General features: G+C 40.2%; 1 protein-coding gene across 3 annotated transcripts in view; it reads right to left on the bottom strand.

Annotated features, from left to right (window-relative positions):
• Positions 1-25535, bottom strand: part of plppr1 (phospholipid phosphatase related 1) — a 119810-nt gene that overhangs the window by 19445 nt on the left and 74830 nt on the right. For all 3 annotated transcript variants that reach the window (XM_049559923.1, XM_049559924.1, XM_049559922.1), the window contains exon 3: positions 10283-10471. In XM_049559923.1, coding sequence (XP_049415880.1) covers positions 10283-10471 — 189 coding nt within the window. The remainder of the gene's footprint in view (positions 1-10282; positions 10472-25535) is intronic.

Genomic DNA, 25535 nt, shown 5'->3' with positions numbered 1-25535 from the left:
ATGACCTTCTGTCATAATTAGTGGATGAATTCTTGAGTTCCTGCCAAAAACATGTTTTATGAGATCACAGTGACCTTTGGTTTTTCGACCACCAAGTTCTAATCAGTTCATTCTTGAGTCCAAGTGGACATTTGTGCCAAATTTGAGGAGACTTCCTCAAGGCCTTCTTGAGATATCACGTTAACAAGAATGACATGCCACTGCCAACTTTGAAGAAATTCCCTAAAGATGTTTTTGAGATATCGCATTCACCAGAATGGGATGGACGGACAAACGGAAAACTCAAAAACATAATGCCTCTGGTCAAGGCTATGGACGGCGCAAAGGCATAATGATGACTTGAACATTTCCAAGCAACTAGTGATTGCATTGAAGAATTTGTCTCTCAAGACTTGAGTCTGCCTCTCCCCTGAAAAGGTTAGTTACCACTGACTGATCGCTTCACTTCAACTCATGTAAACCTGAGTCTCCTGTATACAATGTCATGAAAATGGAATGCAACGTTACAGAAAACGGAGGAACAACTTGGCATTCAGCTGAAACTGTGTGGTGTCTGAGCAGAAAATGACGGCTGAACAACAGACACCAAAACAGAACATGCTGATCTTGATCTATTTCTTAGGGAGTACTTTGCCTAACATGAAACAAACAGATTTCTTGTTCATCTTAATAACACTGACCCATCCAAGAGTGTAACAAATTTATGGGAGCCCAGGTCCGCAGTACCCTTGAAAGTCCATAAAATCCACTACCTGTGACATTAAACTGACAGACAGTGACTGCCCACGGTATTTAGGAGCTTTTTTTTCTGTATGTGTGTTTCACCCTATTCACATTTTTATTCACCCACATATTAAATGTGACAACTGTCCCCTGTGGAGAGCCATAAATGATTCATGGAGCGGCTCGTTCCATCATACTGACTGCCAAAAGTAGAGATTTTTGAAACATAATCAAGTATGCAGCCTAAGGCAGCAAAAAACTTGTCTTGACTATTGCACTTTACAATCTGTTAAATACGTGTGTTAATCTTTTCAAATTTGAAGAAAAACAAGTCTTAGTAATACAATTTGAGTAAAGTTTATTGGGAAATATGTAATATATTACAAATATAGTAGCTGACTAAAACAAACCTCGAAAGTACCAAAACAATCGCTCAAAAAGGAACTCTTCTTAATGTTGACTAATTAATTACTTAATATGACTGATAGATCAAATGACTGTGTGTAATATGAAAGGTGTATCGATGAACCCAACAGAGTATTATCACCCAGTACTGATACGTACGTGTCATAAGTAATGTACAACACATCACATACCGTAAAATTTCAATTCATAGTCCAGGCTATTATTTGCTTAAATCACTGAAATCAACAGGCCTATATTTGGGACAGGCGTCTATATGGGACAGGCCTTTAATTCCTTTCACACAAAATCACCAAGGGGAAAGGGGATCAGCAAATACTACCAAATCGTTTCTTGAAACTAGTATGAATATTACTTGTTTAAAAATTGGATTAATTTTTATGAAAAACCCTTTTGATTCTTTTGATCTTACAGACTAAAGGAATATAAATAACTTACAGGGTAATTGAGGAATGGACACATAATTTAAGGTAGCCAAAAACTTGGTTTTTAACAACATGAACTACTTGGCATCCAGACCAGACATCTAATAGGGACAGGCCTTTATTTGTCAAAATTTGTAGCCACACTGGGCTAGTAAAAGGCACTAGGTGTTTAACTGGAACTAGGCTTCTAACTGAAGTTTTACAATATATCACCAGTGTAGCATACTACACATTCATGTTGGTTAAGATTCTCAGTCATCCAGGTCATGGTAATCTTAAGTACTATATCGTAGACGACTGGAATTGCGTAAGTGTCTTGAAGATGTTTTACCTCCCGATACATCTGGACCCATCTAACCCCAGCAACACACATGATGGCCAGGTGGGTCAACTCTGAACTCTGAAACTCAGAGCTCACAAGTGACCTAACTCTGTAAAGGTTTCACACCCACACAGACTTTCAAGCCTGAGACTCTGCACCTGACTGTTAGAACTGAAGAAGCTTCTTGGATGAGAGGTGAAACGCCTTCAAGAAACTCGAGCAAGTCCAGTTGCCTACGATATAGCACTTAAGATTACACATACTTGCATAATAGGCTACGCTGTTATTAAAAGAAGTCAAAGTTGGGTTTGGGAGATAAAGACTGCTCTCCTAGGTGAAAGTCCTGTGTTTGTTTGACCCATCCACCACCCCTCTTGCCCACCCTATAGGACTTTCTTCAATATTTAAACAACACTGAGTAGACTTTATCGCTTTTTTTTTTTGCCACATCACGTCACTTCCTACTTAGCTCCTGTAATAACTACTGTGGCCACTAGATGGTCTTGCTTTCCAATAAACACAAGTATGGGCTGTAATAAGCTGCTTGCACATTTGACTTATGTGGTCAAGCTCTGACAAACCCACTGTACACTTCCAACTACCCATCAAACTTCAGACATAGTTATTGACTAGCTGGAGAACACAGTTAAACATTTAGCAGCCAAAGGCCCTGATTAATATCATCTGACACCAAAACAGAGCGAAATTAAAGTGAATATCACTGGGTGGGCAGACGCATGACACCAAATAAATGCTACTGTTGCTCCATGTCTAAACAGGCAACAGTTTGCTCTCATTCACACTGACACATTCACTTTATAAGGTGATAATATGTAAAGTTGTGTGTTCACAGCTTGTTATGCCTCCCCAAAGTGGAGAAAAAAAAATCAATTAATGCTCCTTTAATGTTTTCCTAATGAGTCGATTATTTTCAGTATTGCCATCAAGACGCACATAAAAGTGAGTGGAATTAGCCATCAAGGACCTTAATTGGTATGGAAAGAATGTATTGGATTTCTTAGACTTCAATACCATCCGTCTATGATATGTCTCTACCTTCAGAGAAAGTTCATCTTAAGAAACTTAGACAGGCAGTCGGTACCTGAATCAGCACTTGACGGGCAACAACAACACCGAGCTTTCATTATGTTGAGGATGAAGGATTGACTTTCTGACGCCTGTCCATGGCTAAACAGATTTATAGACCGTTGCATGAATACAACCTCTCTAACCTCCACAGACTCCCATTGGTCCAGCCATGTGGAACATTCTGAATAAATTACTGCCTCTTTGCTAATTGGCCAACATCCCAGCCCTGTCATCATTAATTCTGATTGGCTGCTCCTCTGGTTTATGACGCATGTGGCGACGGAGCGATATACAGTGTGAAGCACAACTTTAGCACCTGACACAGCACTCTCAAAGGGCACAATTAAAAAGTTTGGGATAGCATACAGATGGGTAAAGAAACTCAGGCCACATGTAGGCCAATGAGAGAGAGAAGAAAGAGACTGGAATGCGGGAAACGACCAGCAGTGTTAAAGAAAAGTCGAACAGCTGACACAGCACTCAACAAGGAAGGGTGTGTGATCAGAGGGGAGCAGGATAAAGGACGAAAGGATTCATCTAATCAGGATTTAATGAGTTTTACGTATAACTGAACACCAAAAAAAATTACATTGTGTAACCGTAAGAGACATAAAACACATGATACATAAAGAAAAAAGAGTTCTGTGTGCTCAGAAGTTTTTGCTTATTTTCCAGTCAGTCTATAATTATATTTCTTTTTCTGTGAAGTAATCAGTGCAGAAGAGTCTGTCAAAACTGCACACAGATGCACTCTAACCAAATCAGCTGTGAATAATACTGTCTGTCACATTTCCTAGCCAATCAGAGCACTCTTCCGAAATTTAAACCAATTTATTTCATTCTGTTGTGTATGTCAGAGTGTGTAGGTGTGGAACACTGCGTACTGCTGATGCGTCTGCACACCAATTAGCTACGAGGAGGGAATGCGAGCTCCAGGATGTGCTTTACTTGTTCAATAAAAGTAACAATAATTCAGATTTTTACTTCCAACTAACACGTCGGCAACCGCACTCAGTGTTTAGAGCGCGAGAGCAAAGAACCAAGTGTCCCAGATAATAAACACAAAAAGCGGGAGACACAAAGAGGCAGCAGAACAGTAATATCTCATTACAAATAAATGCGTGGCGTGTGTCCAGGAACCAGACATCGTTTACGATCACATCCCAGATTAAGTGCCTCTTGAAATCATAATAGAAAAGGAAGATGTCTGTTTGGAGAGGGACCTGGGATATAAAAATGGGACACATGCAGTACACTGCTAAAAGCCTTTTCACAGCACTCCACAGTCCTAAAACTAAATTTTAGATTTGATTGTGGAGCATTCAATAGAACATGACTTATTCGACCAAGAAAGGGACTGACACCAATTTCATAATGACATCAATATATTAAGACACACTCCAGTGGTGACGTGGGTTATGAAGAAGTCTGCTGTAACTACATATGTCTCCCCTGCCTACGAAGTATACATACAGGACATAAAATGACAGTGAATGCATAGGAAAGGTATAGTATTTATATTTAAGTATAATGTGAGCAATGCAAGTGTAAATGGTGACTCTAAATTGTCCGTAGGTGTGAATGTGAGTGTGAATGTTTGTCTATCTCTATGTGTCAGCCCTGTGATAGTCTGGTGACCTGTCCAGGGTGTACCCTGCCTCTCGCAGAACTTGAACTTGACACGGCGTCCTAGAACATTAACAACCAACAGCCTTTCACATTGTATCTGGATGTGGACAGTCCATGGCCAAACACTGATATGTGACAAGGTCGGAGTGCGAATGTGTCGCAAAGGCACATTTGACAACCCTGAACTGTGTATGTAAAAAAAAAACACATTAAGGTGTTTATCTTTGTTCGGATTTCTGTTCTCGTATTGATGCAACAAAACACATATTTAATTTAATAATGCGTCATTTGCATCTTTATAAATAACTAGTCCATACCCATTGGTAGCTTTGTCACCTTCTACCTATGCCAATCCTCAATGCCTATGTGCAGTTTCACAGATTGACCACGTCAGTGAGTAGAAAAACATGGGACAGACAGAATGACTGTGATTATGTACAGCATACCATACCATGACTTAGTCATACCAAAAATTAGGAAAAAAAAATTGGTCCACAGGGGGAGCCACAGCGATCGGTCATATTTTAGCCATTTTCAAGCATTTTTCTGTGGTTATAGCGCCACCCAGTTGCCAATTAGAGTTAAATTTCTCCAGTCACCTTGAGGCGTCCTGTTCTACATATCTACCAAGTTTAGTAAAAATCCATATGGCGGTTAGGCCTAGATAAGAAATTAGCTCTCTAGCGCCCCCATTTTGTTTGATGGGGTCAATAACGGAGGGGTCCCCTCAGATTATGTGTGGTCACATGCCTTTAAAGTTGCGTGGTGATCAGTGAAACCCTTGAGATGTTATACACCTTTATGTGATGAGCCACGCCCTCCGCAATATTCATTGCCTTTATAGAAGCTCAGTTTTAGTAAGTTTTCCAACTTTTGCCAAGAGGGAACTTTAGATATTGGTCCCTAGATTATGTTCACCCAGTTTCATGCAGATCGCTCAAACTTCCTAGGAAGAGATCGATTTGAAGTGTTTTTAAAAAAATTCAAAATGGCGGAAAATCTATATAACCAGAAGTTACGGGTTCTTGAGGCAGATTTGTTCCTCATGAGGAGAGGCATCTCTGTGCAAAGTTTCATGTCTCTACGACATACGGGGCATGAGATATGCCCATTCAAAGTTTGCAATTTCTATCGGTTGCTATAGCGCCCCCTTTTGGCCAATTGATGTAATATTGCTTCATTCGCATCCTCCCATGACCCTCTACCACTGTGCCAAATTTCACATGACCAAGTCAGTGAGGAGAAAAATATGTAACAGAGACACAGACCGAGTTTTCGTCATTTCATAGTAAGACATTTCAGAAAACTTGTAATACAAAAAATAGTTGCCTTGATGTAACCAATCAACTGGGGAAGTTTCATGGTGATATCTATCAGTTACTAGGTTTAAAGATCTGAAATTGTATGGAATTTCAAATTTTTATCTTTAAAAGCCGTTTCCTCAAAATAAGTTTTTTATACTCTAAGCTAGAAAAATCTCCACTTCAGTCGCACCTACATACACCAACTCTACAGTTATATTCCTGCCTATATTCTGAAGGTTTTTAAAGAGGGGTTTGTTCATATATCGTTCATAGTGTGATTTATAGAACATTTTATTCCTAAAAATATGGCAATAATTGTTGTTTTTTATGGCTGTTGACAGACCTTTTTTGATTTATAGAGTCCATAAATATCCATATTCCCCTTTGACTGTAATATGTCATCAAAATAACAGGAATTTTGAACCCTGCTTTATCCAGTGTTCAGATTTCTGTTTGGAAATGTATGCAGATTAGTGCAGATTTAATTAGATATTGCATCATCTGTATATTGACGTATAATGTAATAAAAAAAATTGTCTTAATATAAGTAGTCACCTGGGGAAGTTTCTCGGTGATATCTATTAGCTAAAGGTTTTAGCCTTTTCACCTGGGGTGGCTCCCCCAACAATGCATTTAACATACAGTACTCATGTACATTGATAAATGACTATAGGAAGGCAATAAGAAGGGATGGCTCATTGGAAAAGACAGATTTAGCAGATTAGCTCCGGTTGGCTCACATAGATCACAAAAAGAGTCTTGCTGTCTTAATTTAAACGCCTAATAGACTCATCATACACTCAACTAGAATTATATGTGGGTGAGCTACAGCAGTTTGACAACAACACGGTTAAATGCAAATTACTTGAAGTGGCTGTATCATTACAATAGACCTTTATACAGCACTCACTTTGACATGTCATTGTAGGAAAAGCACACGCGTATTCAATAACATTAATGATAGCGTAGGGAAGGTTCTGGTATTGTGCATGGGAATCGCTTCCTGAGACACTTAATGGAACTGAGCCGTCGTTAATGTTATCAATCTCACCTGTGCCTTTCAGTGCTGTGACAGGTTGAAATGTCCGCTGTATAAAAGGTCCATTGTGGCACACTTCCACATGTGACAGTAGTGGATGGAGCTTTTCAAAAAAGGTTTGATTGACTGAATTAAATGAACCAAAGATAATGATAATGACAATGAGAACAAACACAGTCTATCTCATAATTTAGGCGAATAATTTCCAGTTTGAATCCTTCAATCAAGATCCCTTTACTGTTAACACCTTCCAACTTTGAGCTCTACAATACAGTATTTTTGTTATCTTGTTCCCACACTATTTCCTGACTCATTAATGCACCGCATCTAAAATATACAGAGGCCCCGGTCTGACCATGAAGCATCAGCGACTTCAAACACACTGAACCAGCCTCTATCTGTATTCCGGGGTTGACTCGTCCTTTGCCGCGCATATGGCCCGTTCCAAACGTGAAAAAATGAATTATAATATTAAACAGACACATGCAAACACTCTACAGGAGATGTCCGGGAAAATCTTTGACACAGGTTTAATAATGAACTGACCCAGGGGCCCCGGAGACATATGGCGCCAAGTCTGGGGTGCCGAGCTGAAGTTGCAAGCGTGGAGCTAGACTGACACCTGGTGGCTGAATGTGGGTACTGCTGCATGAAGCCTCTGAACCAGCAATGTCATTTGTCGCTTTGCCCTACATTCACATACAACTCTGATTTACAAACAGCTTGTCTCATATTTTTTGGCCATGACGTGTACAGAAAATGATTTTAACAAACCCTTTCCACAAAGATATTTTTAAAACGTCCCAGCAGGTAGCACAGGTGTAATTAATGACACTAATGAGGGCTGCACTGCTGTGTACGGTGGCTCACTGGCTCGTTAGCAGTATTAATTACACCTGTGCGTCCTGCTATGGCAAGTATAAATATCTGCTGTGAACGAGGCCCATTGATGTTTTTGGTTGCTCCTGTTGTTTTCCTGCAGTGTCATGTCACAGTGAAAGCATGTCCCAAATCCATGCTATTGTGCATGCTAATCCCATACAGTGTGAGCTGCATACTAATTGTCATAGGGTACTGATTTAGCACCACATGCTTAACAGGAAATGATGCAACGTGTGCAAAGTGAGATGTCGGTCCGACTGGAATTTTGGTCACTGACAATTCGATTTCACAAAGAGGCGATGTCCTTCTTAAGATAATGTTTTTTTCTGAGGCTGTTTTCACCACCATCTATCAATTTATATTCATCCTAGCTTTGGCTAGTTCCTCCATTTCCTGTGAGAGAATAGTGTCCATCAACAGCACACCCAAAAGTCAACCATATTTATAGATACTGTCTGGTTTGAGTGTATTTTATTTTGTCCTATTTCCAATGTGAATCCACCACATATTCAAAATTTGCTTAATTTGTATGCTGTATGCAGTTTTTATTTGTATTTTAAATTCAACAACAGCTGTAAGTAGACTGGAGCTGGAACAGAAATTGATCGCCAACTAATTTGCTGATCAATTGTTCAGTCTGAGTAATTTTTTGAAGAAAAAAAATCAAACTTCTCTAATTTCAGCTTCTAAAATGTGAATATTTTCTGGTTTCTTTACCCCTCCATTACACTTAGCAAGAATATCTTTGGGTTGGGATCAGAAGATGACATTTGAGGATGTCGTTTTGGGCTTCGGAAAACATTTTATGACATTTTTATACTAGGGCTGCAACGATTAGTCGACTATTAAAATAATCAGTGACTATTTTAGTAGTCCACTAATCAGTTTGATTATCAGTTTGAGGCAGCTTTACACACTCTCCCATGATGGTGAACTAAAACCCTTTGGCGTGAGTACAAAACAAAACATTAGATGACATAATTTTGGGGTTTGGGAGAGACAGACCGACATTTTTCAACATTTGAACACATTTTTCAATGAAATGACTAGTCGACTAATCGAAAAAATAATCGACAGATTAGTCGAAAATGATTGTTAGTTGCAGCCCTATTTTATACACTAAACAACTGATCGATTAATCCAGAAAATGACTGACAAAATGAATGACTTTATTTCGAACCAAAGTTTAAAACAATGTTGTGACAGCAAAAAACAAAAACAGAAATGTTCGAAAAGGAGTAGGTAGAAGTAAAACTTATATGTTCCTACCCCTCTTTCAATATTCTTCTATTAACTTAAATTATTTGCACAATTTCCTACATGTATATATTAGTGATGGCCTCATGAAGCATTTTCTTTATTTTCTGAGCCCACTAGATGGCACTCTTGGTTTAACGAGAGAGTCTCAAAGAATGGCGATTCAGTGTGTTTTAAACCTTTTGTTGAACAAAAAGCGCCATCTAGTGGGCTCAGAAAATAAAGAAAATGTTTCATGAGGCTTCATCTGGCCATCACTAGTACACATAGTTACATACGACAATTCAATTTAATTTGACAATTAAAATGATCAAAAAATGACAATAATCATTAGCTGCAGCCTTAGAAAGGACAGAGTGACATCAGCTACATTCTACTTCCAGCCACTGAGTCAAACTCTACTGTACTTCCCACTGATGCTGAAAAGTTTCACTGATGCATGGGTGTCCCTTTCAGTCAGCTGAACTCAAAGAATCGTGATGAGTGGTGAAACACTTTCCTCCCAGCTATCGGGAGCTACTCTATGGCCTGTATGGCTGAAAACCTCTTTTCAGAAATCACATCGTAGTCCAAGAAAATGTTTGTTTGTCATATGCAGCCCACATGCAGCACGCTGCACTGGTACAGCATGACTTTACACTTGGTGTGATGTTGTGTGGTGCCAAACAGCAAATAACAAGTTTAAGAGATGCTGTGTAAAGTTCAAAACGGAGGGGCAAAAGTTCAGTGTGTGAAATCGCTACCAAACTTATCAGCTGACCCATAAAAATATATGAGAACAGTCGTCAGTCGGACAGTTGGCTGTGACATTTTGTGCCATATTCTGGTTGTGAAAGTGGAATTTACTGAGGCTACAGGGACAACTGCAGGATGACAGATGGATATGATGCATAGCATATTTCTACTCAGCATAGATGGCCTACTTATCAAATATAACTTATATAACTCAACACTGAAGTAACATATGTGCACATACAGCCCCTGTCACAAAGGTAGGTCATGTCAACATCAGTAAGCAGCATATATTTTTTGTTGTTCTAGTTTATAAAGAAACAAACGGGGGCAGTGAACAGACTCTGCATAAAATCACATCCATGCCACATCTGATTATTGTTGTTTACACTCCAGCATGTGTTCTCCGGGTTTTAAACGCTGCAGTAAAACACACACAAAATGTTTTGTTACTCACTATAGCTGTGGGAGCAGCCGCCACGACGCAGTACAGGATGAGAGGGGGGATGAAGCTGGACTCCTCTGTGCCGGGGTACGGCTTCATCAGCTCAGCGTCGTTGCAGAAGAAACCCTGCACATGCACGCTGAACAGGTCCGTGCACTCCATGTAGTAGGCCAACAACACCGTGCCGGACATGATGACGAGCTGGAAGAAGAACATAGTCGGAGCGAGACGGAGAAAGAGTAGAGAAAGTTGGAAAAGAAGAAGAAGAAGAAGAAGAAGAAGAAGAAGAAGAAGAAGAAGAAGAAGAAGAAGAAGAAGAAGAAGAAGAAGAAGAAGAAGAAAAGGGGGACTTGTTAGCTGTATATCCAGAGGCACTGAAGGCTGATTCAGTTTCAGCGTTTAAAAAAGTCGATTTCCTCAAACGAGTTGCTTCGTGGCTGATCCCTGAACATCACTCCGCTCTTCTCTCAGCTGTGACGTGTCTAACAGGTTTTTAAATACAAAACAACCGCATAAATCCTCTAAAACCATCTCCTCTCCTCTCTCTCTCTCTCTCTGTGTCTCATGCTAGCTCGTCGTGCACCAGCCCCCCCGCCACCATCACCACCACCGCCACCACCACCAGCAGCTCCACCATCACTTACCACCTCCTCTCCTCCCTCACCCCCTCATCCTTTTATCCCTCTAACATCATCTTTTGTCTCTGGCCTCTTTTCGCTCTCTTTCCAGAATTGGCTCCAGGCAGTGTTTCTTTTTTTTCTATTTTTTTTTTTTTTATAAGAGATATATATGGTATCCTTAGTCATCTGCATTTGTGTCATTCAGCCACTAATGTGCCGATGCTGCCGCCAATTTAGCCAACACGCTGGCAGTGTGCTCCAGTTTTAATATCAAAGCAAAGTAATGAGTGTGTTTGTCTTTATTTTAAAGCTGGAGCAGCAGCCAGATCGAAGAAAGGCCCTGTAATTTCACAGGAACTGGAATGAGTGGGATTTCTTAGTCAGGGAAGGGGGCTGCCAGTAAATGTAGACCTTAGTCATGTGAAACTAACATTAGAGGAGCTACTCAGCTTTATATGATCACACCAGAAATGTGTAATGTGACACAGAACAGAATCAATACGGTATCAGATTATGAAAAATAAAAAAACTTGTAAACATGTTACAAGCTGTCTTGCCTGACAATCCTTTCACATTTGCTTGCTGAAAAACTCTAAACATTTTTATGTATTAAAACATCATAGAAGTGATGAATGCTTCCTGATTCTTGAAACATGGAACTTGTAATACCCCCTCTCCAACACCAGGTGTCACTACGCTACCAGGCAAGGCTCAGTCCTGCTTCAAAAGGAGGACAAATCACATCTTAGGTTGTTTTGTGTACAATACAAGGACTCCTTTATTCTATAATCTACCGGGACCGTTTTAATAATTAAACATCTTGAGCCAACTAGGACACTGATTATGACTGTGTTTGTGAAAACACTGTGTGCATCAAAGTTTGGTGTAAGAAGTTACACATTTCATTGAGATACCACAGAGAACACTTTGTATAAGGCAAGATCATTTCACAGTGTGATTTTAAATAATAAAGACATAAAACAAGCAACAAATTCTGGGTCACATAAAGGAATCGGTGCTTTGGGACTCCATTTTTTATTAAATATTCCTAAGCGATCTGTTGTTTCTAGCTTTATATCCATAAAATATTTACCTCCCTTTGTCCCACTAGGGAGTGCACTGGGGATTCTGCACTTTTACCCACAATATTTCAGCAACCACTGATGGTATTTTGTCATGTTACACATCAGGAAAAAAAAAAACAGTTCAACTTTTAAAGCAGATTCATTCCAACCACAGCATTAAGACTTTTATATGAATTTCAGCGCTAACCGATATTGACTTATTTTGTGTAGAAGACAGGGCTGAGGAAGAAAATCAATACAGCATAGTATTGCGATATTTTGCGTTGCGATATTGTATCGGTACACAGACGCCAAGATTCAATATTTTGTTAAATACAATCGCTGCGTTTCCCAGATCCAGTTAAGAAGATCTTAGCACAAAGAGCTTCTTAAGAACGCTCTTAAGCCTCTCGTGAAAGAAAAACGTGTTTCCCAGATTCGCACTTAGCTTAAAGGGATAGTTCGACAATTTGGCAAATTCGCCTATTGCCGTAATCCCTATAGTCATATGAGTAGGTACATTACCTTTAATTGTCAGTGCCTGTTATTCTGAGATCGGTGGGACAGAGCTGCCTGCTGCTCAGCGCACAAAATGGAGGTGAACGGTACAGCCCCCTCTCTCTCTCAAAACTAATCAAATACACCATCAAATGACTCCAAAACGCTCTAGTGGAAAACACATGGCTTGCACATTCTCCACACTATGAAATAATAACGTAATATTACGAGACAGAGTTGTTTTGAAGCCAACTGTTTGAAATCACTCCACATAGCAAGTACTGTATGTCTGGAATGTAGTTCCGGCTGTGCATTTGGCTTCAAAACAACTCGTAATATTACATTATTATTTCATAGCGTGAGGAATGTGCAAGCCATGTGTTTTCCACTAGAGCGTTTTGGAGTCATTTGATGGTGTATTTGATTAGTTTTGAGGGAGAGAGGAGGCTTTACCGTTCACCTCCATTTTGTGCGCTGAGCAGCAGGCAGCTCTGTCCCACCGATGTCAGAATAACAGGCACTGACAATTAAAGGTAATGTACCTACCCATATGGCTATAGGGATTACGGCAATAAGCGAATTTGCCAAAATGTCGAACTATCCCTTTAAGAAGATCTTTCACTAAGAAGGAGTTGTAACATTGAGCTGACCCCCTCTTAAACATCTCCTTAGCGACCAAACGCTCACAGATCCAGATCGTCTTATTTTTCATTAGAATTATTAGAACACACATACACACGAGCAGCAGGGAATTAGTGCGTTAGGTAGCAGCGCTGTGTGTGACTTATGCACTGATGAAGTGGTGGGTGATTGATTTGCCTGACATAAACTGATTTAGTTTCAGCACGGCAGTAGTGGGCAGCTCCTGTTAAGAGCTTATCAAAGAGCGATCGTACGAAGGGCATTAAGAACTAGTCAGGGAAACACTCTTATCTTAGCTAAGATGTTCTTAACTGTCTTAAAGTCTTAAAATTGCTCTTAACTGGGAAACACGGCCAATATAATTTTTTTTTACAATAAACATGTTAGTACAACTTTTGGTACTAGAATAATAAAATTAATTGCTTTTTCGGTCCACTAGATGGTGCTGGTGTTTTTTTTCATGGTGTGGTCAGTAGAGGTCTCAGTCAGGGGCATTTGGCAGGAAGTTCATCAAAGCAAAGATGGAGGCAACAGAGAAAAAAATCAGAAATGCTCTTTCGGCATTTAAATCAAACGTCTGGACTTATTTTGGATTTTTTAACACAGAAGGAAAGACGGACTTGGATATGACACATGCGATTTGTAAGTAGTGTCGTGTGAGAATAAAATACTCGGGGGATACTACGACCATAAGGGCTCACCTCACACTCCACCATCCAAAGATAGCGTTAAGCAATGACGGCCAAGCTAACGCTAACCCCGCTCCACTGAAAAGACAACCAACACTGGACACACATAGCTTGACCAAACTACCATCCAACTTTGAGAGAGTGAAGAAAATAACACAGTCTATCACCTATGTTTTTTCACCGACACAGTCGTACCCAAGCTCTACGGAGAAGTGAAGCATGAAGCTGAGGAATCTTTGAGTACAGCAGGAGTGTTCTTTTCTCTCTGGCAAGTTTAACTGCAACCATATCTTTCGCAAATAGTGGTTTGCTGCTACATCGATGTTGTTAAGGTCGTTTACAGCTCCCTTAACTTCAGTGTCAGTCAGCTCACGGATGAGCTTGATGACTACTAACTGAGATCACACTTCACAAGCTGTGTCTCCAACTGTTTTGGAGTACAGACCAGGGCTGAGGCCAAGATGGTTGTTACAGTAACATTTACGGCTCATTTTTAAGTTTTAAGTCTTTGCAGGGTATCTAGAAATGTTAGAAATGTTCATTTATCAAGTAAATCAAATCTGACTTTTGAGGAAAGCCTCCTTTTTAAAACTGACCCTTTGTTGACTTGTTGAACCGATGATTACAGATGATCACTGCATGAACCACAACTTTACTATGCTCAGTAGGAAAGGAATAATTGAGGGTGTCTTCTTGTCTGTCTTGAGTACAGTGATATCTATAGACATGCTAGAACACCTAGATCCAGTTTATCACTCCACCCTAAGATTTATTATCAGTAACCATACCTCTACTTATCATTGCATCATGTATGAAAAGGTTTGGTGGCCAATACTAAGGGTGCTTTCACACCTGCCCTGTTTGGTTCATCTCAATGGAACTCAACTTCACTTGCCCCCTAAGTGCGGTTCGTTTGAGCAGGTGTGAACACAGCAATAGCAGTAGGGTGTGCACCAAAACAACCGGACCGAGACCTTCTTGAAGAGGTGGTGTCAGTCTGGTTACAAATGAACTCTGGTGCGGTTCGTTTGTGGTGAGAACGTGCTCCAACCTGGATCTGAACCACCTGCAGTCACATGACACATTGTTTGGGTTAAACATGAGCATGTTACAGTCCTGGAGGATTATTAATGTGCACCTCCTCCTGTACTGCCTTAATATGCACATTCAGCACATCCAATGCATCAAAACATTGTTTTCTAGTTGGAGCCGTGCCTCGTTTTCAAACTGTATGGTTTGACTAAAATGAACAATGACAGCAATATAGTCCACGATGAGCAGCACTAAAATCAACCTGCGTAGTTGTCCCTCCATTGTGACATTAGAAAGTGTCACATTTATCTTGCAAGTGTACTCTTCTTCAACGCTTTGTTTACTTCCTGGATTTTTACCTCATGGAAATTCTGACCAATCAAGAGCAGCTTTCTCGCACAAGGCATTTGATCTGGTCCGCTTGTAAATGCTGCCGTGAGAACACGAACCAACTCTAGGCAATTATACAACTTTCTAACAAAAGTAGACATTGATTCGGACCAAAGCAAGACAGCTCTAGGTCTGAAAGCACCCTTAGAGTAAGATGTGATAAGCATTTATTTCTATTTATTGATAAAGCCTTAAATTGCAGCATGCCTTCATTCATAACTTCTTTATTAAATTGGAATAAATAACGGTTGAATGAACAAATGCATGGAAAAGACACATCAAAGGTGTTTCACTGACTCAGCAATATATCCTGTCCGATCAAATCAGTCGACCAGACCTAGCTTTTGTTTAATGCAACACAATTTTATCCACTGAAAAATATGGAGAGTGTTTGAACCAGACTGGACAATATGGTCTGTGAGGTTCAGACAGCGAAGGCAAGAATGCGACTGTGATTACAGAGGAGAGGAGAGAAATGTTGGCAGATCTACACTTGTGACAGATGGCCGTGCCGAGATATCCAGGTGTGTGTGTTATGTGTGTGTATCTGTGTGTGTGGCGTGTGCTTCATCGCTCTGTGCCAACTTTCTGAATAACACTAAGCTAGTTAGCAATATTTTTCTGCTTTCTCCTGTTATGACAAAGGTACCCTGCAGTGGAGAACATTTTTACACACTTCACATGCACCAACAACTACTGGTTTGCGGGACCATAACACTCGGCTGCACAACATAACTCGCCTCATCATGGTTAACTAAAGGCAAACAGCAAAGTGAAGCCACTTAGATGAACACAAGTTTTCAAATTGTACAAAAACAAATCCTCTTGCTCCTTGATCTTTAAGCAGCTTGTCGCTAAACAGCATCCGCATCACAGAGGCAGACAGATACGGGGTAATTTCAAGATTTCATGTTGTTCCACAAACACGTTTCAGCGGGGTAATCGGCTAAAACATTATTCATAGGCCTCCTCTGAAAATATGTAAATTCCTCCGCTTGCAGAAATGCCATGCTAATACCTTGTGGGATCACATACCAAAGGATGTCAGGTTTACAAGGAAATACCTGAAAAGGCTTGGACAGATTAATAAGTGCGCTGCACACCAGGGTACACTTGTTGAACTTTATTATTACTCTGATTTCATTTTATTTGACCTTCACCTTATTTGCATTTGAAAAATAAAAGACCAAAGCTTGCCTCAAGCTCAATCACAACCACATTTGTATTCATCCACCGGCCGGGGTTCAGTGGCAGCCTGGAAAGTAAAGGTTGTTGGTGCAAAGCAATCAGCTTGTTGGGAAGATCGAGATGCCCTTGAACCATTTCTTCCCTCCTACATTCATCCCAATAATGCTCGCTCTTCTAGAGCTCTATAAAACTCATATTTCCTCTATCACTCACCCCGCCTCCTTCTATTTCTCCACACTATAAATCATAGAGAGCCGTAAACAAGCAGTGAGCTATTAGACATGATGAGAGTCATCGGGCTGTGGCAAATTACCAAAACGGGCCACGAGAGACGAGCAATTTCGGCTTGTTCAGCCTGATCTTACTCTCCTCTCCTCTCGTCTGTCCTGCAGTCTGTAGCAGACCTCACTTGGTTTTTGTCATTGACATGTAATTAATTTACTCAATTACTGTATTTAAATACAATTTTGAGGTACTTATACTTTACTTAAGTATTTCTTAAGCTACTTTTTACTTCTAGTCCACCACATTTAAGAGGCAAATATTGTACTTTTCATTGCACTGTCTACTTTTTTACTCACTAGTTACTTTGCAGATACTGTTCATTAACCCTTTGTGGTCATGGGTATAATTGACCGTTTTTGACTACTTTTGACTGTACCTTTTAAATTTCACCTTAAAAACCCTTTACCTTGCCGTGTTTGGTGTCTCACCTATGTGACTTCACAGTTATTTTTCATTTTGACATACTGTATTAACACACTGGACCTAAAATCACACAAAAAACACCACCAATAGGAAAGGGGGTGTCAAGCACTTTCTGTTTGCGAGCACTTTGGTTAGAATAGCCCGTTTTAACCGTTTGTTCCTGCACTAAGTGCGCACCTAACATGACAACAATATTCTGGATAAAGCATGGCATAAATTATTTATCATAAGTCTGGTTTTACTTGGCCTGTCAACACAATTTAAAATTGGTATATAGTTTGAGGTTCGCACTTTTGACACAAGTTGAAACGCAGACTCGCGTCTTGCTGCTACGTCATCTTAAATTGGTCTTGTGATTTGGATGCACCGGCACGTCCGTGGACTCCAGAGGGTTAAAGTAATACCATATCTCCAAAACGATCATTTGTATATCAGTTACTCAGCTCATGTTATGTTGAATTTGTGGGGGAATAAAAGGTTTTCTAGCACGCCTCCATGATGAATGAAGAAACCAAAAACTGAGAGAATTCTTGATGAATTGACGTCATCGGGGACCACATTTAACAACAGCAAAACTACATCAAAACATTCATTAACAAACTCTCACACAACTCGAGCAGTATAATCCAAGTCTCCTTTATCCAGTCATATGCTCAGTGCTTCCCAAACAGACAGCCCTTTCCAACACGGAACTGAAAAAACTGAAACTTATCAATGCTCTCTTCAAAGCCAGACTCCATTGACAAAAGAGTAATTTTACCTCTCTGATCAGGGGAGCTGCTGGTCTGCCACCACAACAATCAGTAGATTGTTAGTGCTATTGTGTGACTTTGGTGAATCCAAACTAACCGTAAAAAAAAAAACCAACATCACACAACAACTCAAACAAACAAAGTGATTAAGGTGGAGATAGACCAGAAGCAACATCATTCAGCGAGGTAAAATTACTATTTTTTTCAATGGAGTCTGGCTTTGAAGAGACCATTGATAGGCTTTTACTTTCAGATAATTTTCAAATATCAAGGTTTTTAGCAAGAATGCATGTGTTTGGGAAATACTGACACTTAGCTGATACTGCACAAGTTGTGAGAGAGTTTGATGTTGAACAGATGTTTTGATATAGATATCAAGGGAGTTTCACTGGGTCTTGTTCATGAGTGAGGGTAGAATGGAGTGTGAGATGTATCAGCGTCTGCAGTGACGCGGGCATTTTGCCGGACCATCTTGGTGAAGAGGGAGTTGAGTCGGAAGGCGAAGCTTTCAATTTACTGGTCCATCTACGTCCCAACCCTCACCTACGGTCATGGCTCTGGTTAGTGACCGAAAGAATGACACTGCAAATACAAGTGGCCAATATCAGTTTTAGAGATAGGGCGAGGAGCTCGGAGTAGAGCTGCTGCTCCTTTGCATCGAAAGGGGTGAGTTGAGGTGGTTCGGGCATCTGATCAGGATGCCTCCTGGACGCCTCCCGTGTGAGGTGTTCTGGGCACGTCCGACTGGTAGGAGGCCCCGGGGCAGACCCAGAACATGCTGGAGGGATTACATATCTCATCTGGCCTGGGAACACCTCGGGGTCCCCCAGGAGCAGTTGGAAAGCGTTGCTGGGGAGAGGGACGTCTGGAGTGCTTTGTTCGGCCATAACATAACACGAGGTGAGGAATTGATATACAAATGATCATTTGGGAGGTGAAGTATTCCTTTAATACAAAATATAATCAGCTAATTAATTACGATGCATTATAATGGATTAATCTCTCAAGCAGTAATTAGCCCCACCTTTACAAACAGCAACACATCAATCAAAATTATAATCCAATAATTTGATATCTATTATTCTGTACATGGGACATTCTGCATAATGAGTACTTTTACTTTGAGTACTATAAATGAATACTGCCACTGTGACATTGCTACCTTTTATTTAAGTAAAAGATCTGGCTTTTTCTTCCTCTGGCCAACACTACTGAAATGAGAACAGTGGTGCAGTGTAATCCCTGGAGGCCGGCAGCCATTTCTATAATTTTTTTATGAGCTGGCTTTTCTGTGACAGTTCTACACCTGGACAAGTGTCCCTTTCTCTGTAAAGCATAACTTGTGGCTCTATTATATTCACTCTCCAGCCGGCATCATGCTGCATTAGCTGTGTGAAGGGCAGACTGACGAGACTGGCTGTCGTAAAATGGCTATACAAAGATACTGCAGCACGCCATTATCCTTCTCCCTTGGAGGGCACAATTCACCTCTTTTACCCAGGACTCTGGTAGGGCATTTTGGTGCAGCCACCTCTGCTGAGTGTTAACGCGCTACATTTCCCAGTGCCTTTTGGGTAAGTATATCACTTCAGAGGAGTGGACAAGGATCACCTACTGCCACCACTACAAATCAATTACCTCTAGGCCTCTAACAAAGTCAAATCTCTGACTCTTTCTCAACCTTTAAACTGTTCTCATAAATATGTTAGGATTAAAACTGAATCAGATGGCTGCAAAGGGTTCACACAGAGAATCATCACCTGATTCTGCAACTCTATTGACATTTGTGGCATCTCTAAGCACGCTGTTTGGCTCACTACCTTACTGCTTTAGTTCATATTCTCTGCTCTCAGCAGCACCAGGAAGCTGTTTTCAGCAAATAAGGTTGAACAGTTCCACTGTACTCTACGTAACACCAAATGCAGGAAGTCAAAAACTATCTGGTGACCACAGTGGAGCATTTAGCAGTGAAAGAAGCCGATAGTTCAATCAGGAGTTGATGGAGAGCATGCATGAATAACATTAGACTTATCTGCAGACATTCAAATGACTTTTACCTGACTGCTGAAAAATTCTCAAATTGACCACTGTAACGCTTTACGTGAAAATATGCACAACTAAATAGGGCTAGAATACACTGACATTTAGATGGACTAAATTGTGTCCAACAACAAAAATCTACTCGTATGTAGTATCTGGCACATTCTCAGAACCCATCGGCTGTATTCGGCGTCTGACTTCCAACAGACCGCGATACAGCCTCTGGGGGCAGACCCCCGATTTTTTGGAATCCGGTTTGATTTGGGCAGAGGAGGCGAATTTCTGTTTCCGACTTCCATTTATATATAAGTAAATATGCTGAACCATTGTGATGGATTCAGAGTTTGCGGTGACGCCAATTATGTTCTGCCTCGTTAGTTCACCGCACGGACCATTTAACCTGGCAACAACCGCAGCATGCTCAAACGTGATTGGTCAATATCACACAGACTACAAACAGCCTACAACCGGAAACCAGGGCTCTTCTTCCAGAGGCAAGATCTCCGGGGTTTGCCTACAGACTCTACATTCACTGATAGGTAGCAGGCCAAATATACAAATATACTTGTAGCATGTATTATTCAGTCTAGTTTGCCTAATTTTACAAGCTTTACAAATAAACTAGCCCACACTTTGTTACTCATTCCAACTTCTCATTTTCATCAAACCAAAATAAATCTGAATTTTTGTTCTGCATATTAACAAAGATGCACCCAGGTTATCCTATACAGCAGTGGTTCCCAACTGGTGGGTTGCAGTCCAAAACAGGGTTGTTGGTCCATTCTGAATGGACCTCAAGTGACTCGCAAACATGTCAAGTTTGTAAAAAAAAAAAAAAAAAAACACACTTAATTTTTAAGTACACTGAATTTCTGGCACAGAGCTTTTATTTTGAAGTGCTGTTTCCTGCTATAGAGTGATGGAATATCGGACTGCTACTTGACAGAGACAGCAAACTAGCTCGATGGCATGGCCAAAACACAAGTACGACACTGAATGTATTAAACTGTGTGGACCATGAACTAATGACTAAGGAGAAATCTGGACCCCGTGGCTGGACCAGTTGGGAACCACTGGTCTAAAGTATTAGCGTGCAATCAGATCAAGGACTGAGACGGCACGGTCATAGAGCTTGCAGAAGCATGAGCTGATGTGTCCTGCAAAACTATGCCCATCCAGGTGAGACCCCGTATCTTCAGGGTTCCACCTGGATGTGTCGGCTAAATACTGTTCCAATTGTTTGCTAATACATTCCCTTTATCAGCTTTGATAGTCTTAAGTCAATGTGTGTATTCAGCTTGCTGCACTGTCCCAAAGCTGCCATAAATATGAATTAATTCAGGTTACAAGCAAGACAATGTTACTTTTGAGAGAAGAAATGCACTCAAAGTTTTTGCTGCTCCAGCCTTACTTGGTCTGATATAACCAGTAGCCTATAATAAAGCCTAATGTAGCCTAATATTACCTAATGTTAGCTATTAACAAACCATAGCCACTGCTATATGACTAATAATAGTGACTGAGTCTGCTGACACTTATGGTACTGTTTAACTTTGTTTCAGCGTTAACCTGTGACCACAGTGGCCAATGCTTAGCAAAATTAATCCCACTTTGAAACAATAATGTCACTTATAATTTCTCATTATATGACTGAATTAAAATATGTTTGCTTTTTGGCATATTTGGGACCATTCTGCAACATTACTTTGTTAAATGTTTGTAATTACTTTCTAAACAGTGAATTTCACCATAATAAAATTCCAAACCTAATTTAATTTTTACCCATCCCTCCCCTGCATTCCCAGTCTCTTCCCTTCTTCCGTTTCCTTCACTCCAGAATCTTTTTACTGTCAGTCCCACCGCTCATCTCCTCCCTCACACCCTGAAAACAACCAGGAAAACGTTATATAAATCCTACGCCAAGTCCTAGATTTTCATTTCACTGTCATGTTGCGTTAGTAGACTGGAAAAAGAGACTGACAGAAATGGGCATCTTAGTCTGGCTTGCCCGGATTTAGGCCATGATGCTACACTTGTGTTGTCAAACTTGTCTTTAAGTGACAAAGAAGACAGCTGCTTGCTTCTGTTTTTTTCGAACACGTATTCAAAAAGCTGGGATGTAATGATGAAGAGTCAGCTGTTTAACTTGAGTCTGGGCCCCAAATCAAGTCAGAAAAGGTGTCTTTATGGAGAAGAAATGACAAACCACTGTGTTTGAAAGCTGAAATCAAAATTCCCAGGTATAACAAAGACGTGCATCTCTTGACCCAGGCTTATTAATATGTTACGTATAGCATCTTTTACCATTCGGGATATGTCTATTGAGGGTCAGATTACAAAGGCTTTTATGTCTGTTTTTCGTCCTGCCCCACATGCAATGTATTTATATTTTGTGGGTCTTATGCTATCTATTATTCATTTCCTATAAAGGTCACCTGTCTCCTTGTGGATTTAATCTTACTAGTTCTAAAGATTGTAATATAGCAGCTTTTTTGATGAGGACAATATTTTCATTCTCAGGTGAAGTTTAATTCAAAATAAATTTTGTTGAGTCAAGATCATCATATTATCTATTTTCTAAACTCATAGAAATCCCACTGCTGAATTTAGCCTAGAGTATTAGATCATCTGCATAACTGCAGATAAAAATAGGTTAGTTAGGCTTTTAGTCTTAAAGGAATAGTGCACCCAAAAATGAAAAGTCAGCCATTATCTACTAACCCATATGCCTAGGGACGCTCAGGTTAAGATTCAGAGTCCTCACAACACTTGCGGAGATCCAAGGGGAGAGGGGGGTAGCAGCACAACTCCACCTAATGGAGGCTTATGGCGCCCCAGATTCAAACGTCCAAAAACACATAATTGAAACCACAAAATATCTCCATACTGCTCGTCCGTAGTGATCCAAGTGTTCTGAAGCCCCGACATAAAAAGTTGTTTGGAAAAGTGCATACACATGAGCGCAGTGTACAAAGAGGCAGTTAGAGCTACACGCTACAATGAAGCTAAAAACAAAGTTCAAATGACATTTTTCCAAACCACTTTTTATGTCGGGGCTTCAGGACACTTGGATCACTACGGACGAGCAGTATGGAGATATTTTGTGGTTTCAATTATGTGTTTCTGGACGTTTGAATCTGTATAGACTCACACTAAAATAATCATTACTTATGACCCACCTGCAGCTGTCCTGCTCTCTGCCTGTATTTACTTATTTTGCTGTGGCTGGGACATGTATGGACTTTGTAAAAAGGTAACAACCAGGTGCCAGACTATAGGCAGCACATATCCAAGATGTAAATATAGCAAGTGAGACTGCCCCCTTATAGTCGACCAAATGTTAGTCGACCAGAAAGGTCATTAGTTGGCAAGATTTTATTGGTCGCGTGGTTGCAGGAAAAACAAACAAACATGAAACTCCATTAGGAGCTGCACCTTATCAAAATAAATCAAAACCTATATGACTGGGCCATGTGGGAATTTAATTTGAAAGGACAGACATAGGAAGTGTCCACGCTCAGCAGTCAGACAGGAGTCAGGTTAATTTCCAGGGCTGGTACCTGCGGTTATTCCACAGGCTAGTTAATAACATGTCGGGCAGGAAATCCAAAGTGTGGGATCATTTTGAGAAGGTGAAGGACGAACCCAAGGTGATATGTAAACTCATCTTCATTGGTCGACTACAAACATGACGTATCATCTGAAACATGGAAGTAGCTACATGCCCATTAGCCACTTAGCACAATCATTACTGCTTTGCCGACAGCGTCATTAACAGGCGGCTCGCTCAGTGTGTGACGTGCACTTGTAGATAAAATATAGGCCTATATTAATGAAGGTTCATTAGTACGGTTTTGTATTTCTCTGTAATGCAGCACAGTGTTAACAATGTTACTGATACTATTCTTTCTCACACCTTCAACTCAAACCATTGTGTTGCCCCGCCCAAAATATATACTTTAATAATTAAATTAATATCATAAACATGCCGGCAACTAGTCATCTAATGGCTCTAAATGACTAAATCCTTGGTCGGGGGCAGCCCTAATAGAGAGGCCAAAGGACAAGTAGACAAAGCTCATTCCAAAACAAGCATGAATCCGGGGTTGGCTTTCACTGTCACTGGCAAGCCCTGAAGGAGAGGATGGGGATGAAGATGTGGAGTTGGCCTGTTTTCTGTTGGACGGGTAGGTGCCTGCAGTTTGCTTCGTTAGCTTGCTAAAGTATCGACTTCCATTAGGCGACAACAAATAGAAGGTTCCTAAAATAAAAGGTTGCAGTGCACATACAAGCAGTAAAGGAAGAAGTCTGAATGTTAGTCCGACAGTAACCGACACTTCCTGCATGGTATGCTTTTAAATTTTAATAATTTCAGTCAGTGCATTAAAAGAGAAGTGACACTTATTATGTTGTTCCACAGTGGGTGTTTTCAGGCTGACAGCTGTTACTCTGAGTCCCCCTATGGGACGTACGCCCATACACAAATTCATATCAGTTGGATATTATCCCTGTTCACAGCCCGGTGCTCCTGCTCTTGTGTGGCTCTGCTGTGTATGGGTGTGTCCTTCAGGAGCTCTCTGCCTGAGTGATCACCTGCAAACAATCACGGCGCAATCAAGCCAACCCTATTTTAGCCTCAGTCTCCCCCTGGCTGTTGCCAGATTGTCTTGTGTTCCCACTGAGCTCTCAAGCCACTTGCTCAAATCTTGTTCCTATGACCTGTTTGTGACTTTTTGCTCTTGTTTTCAAAACAAGGTTTTTGCATAGCCCTGTACCTCCGCCTCACTGCCTGACCTTTTTGGATTGTTGACCTCAGCCTGCCCGCTGTTTGTTGTTCCTCCTGCCTGTCCATGTTTGCTTGACTTTTGCCATTAAAACTCTCTAAAGAGACTGCTGCTCCTGAGTCTCCTCCACAGTGTTGCATAGTGCCAGTGTGAGCAGTAAAAATAAAACACATGAAACAATGAGTTAACGATCCAAGTCACAAATTAAGGCTGCAACTAACAATTATTTTCAATTTCAATTAATCTGTTGATTGTTTTCTTCATTGACAGATTAGTTGTTTGGTCTATAAAATGTCAAAAAATTGTAAAAAAAAAAAAAAAAAAATATATATATATATATATATATATATATATGCTGCCGTCCTCAAATGTTTTGTCTACAATCCAAATATATTCAGTTTACTATCTCAGAGCGAAAAGTAAACCAAAAAATATTCACATTTAAAGCTGGAATACTTTTTTGCAAAACTATTATTTCATTTATTTATTTAAGTTTTCATTTTTATTTCATTTTATTTATTTATTTTTATTTTACTTATCAGTTTATTTATTTATTTATCAATGTATGTATTTATTTATTCATTCACCTATCATTTTTATTTTATTTATTTTTTTATTATATTGTATTTTATTTTAATTATTGTTACAAATTTTTGTTTCTTTTTTTCTCTTAAAAAATTACTTAAACTGATTCATCAGTAATCAAATTAGTTGCCAATTAATTTGATACTTAGCAACCAATCAAATAATCTTTGCAGCTCTATTACATATGCTTTTATATTTGATTTCAGTCACATTTTGTGGGCTGCACCGTACATAAATGACTATCTACCTGTCATCCCCCACCGTCCTGGTGTC

Source organism: Epinephelus fuscoguttatus, linkage group LG18 (assembly GCF_011397635.1).
Source record: "Epinephelus fuscoguttatus linkage group LG18, E.fuscoguttatus.final_Chr_v1".
In the NCBI taxonomy this organism is placed as follows: Eukaryota; Metazoa; Chordata; class Actinopteri; order Perciformes; family Serranidae; genus Epinephelus; species Epinephelus fuscoguttatus.
This window is presented reverse-complemented; position numbering and strand designations above follow the sequence as displayed.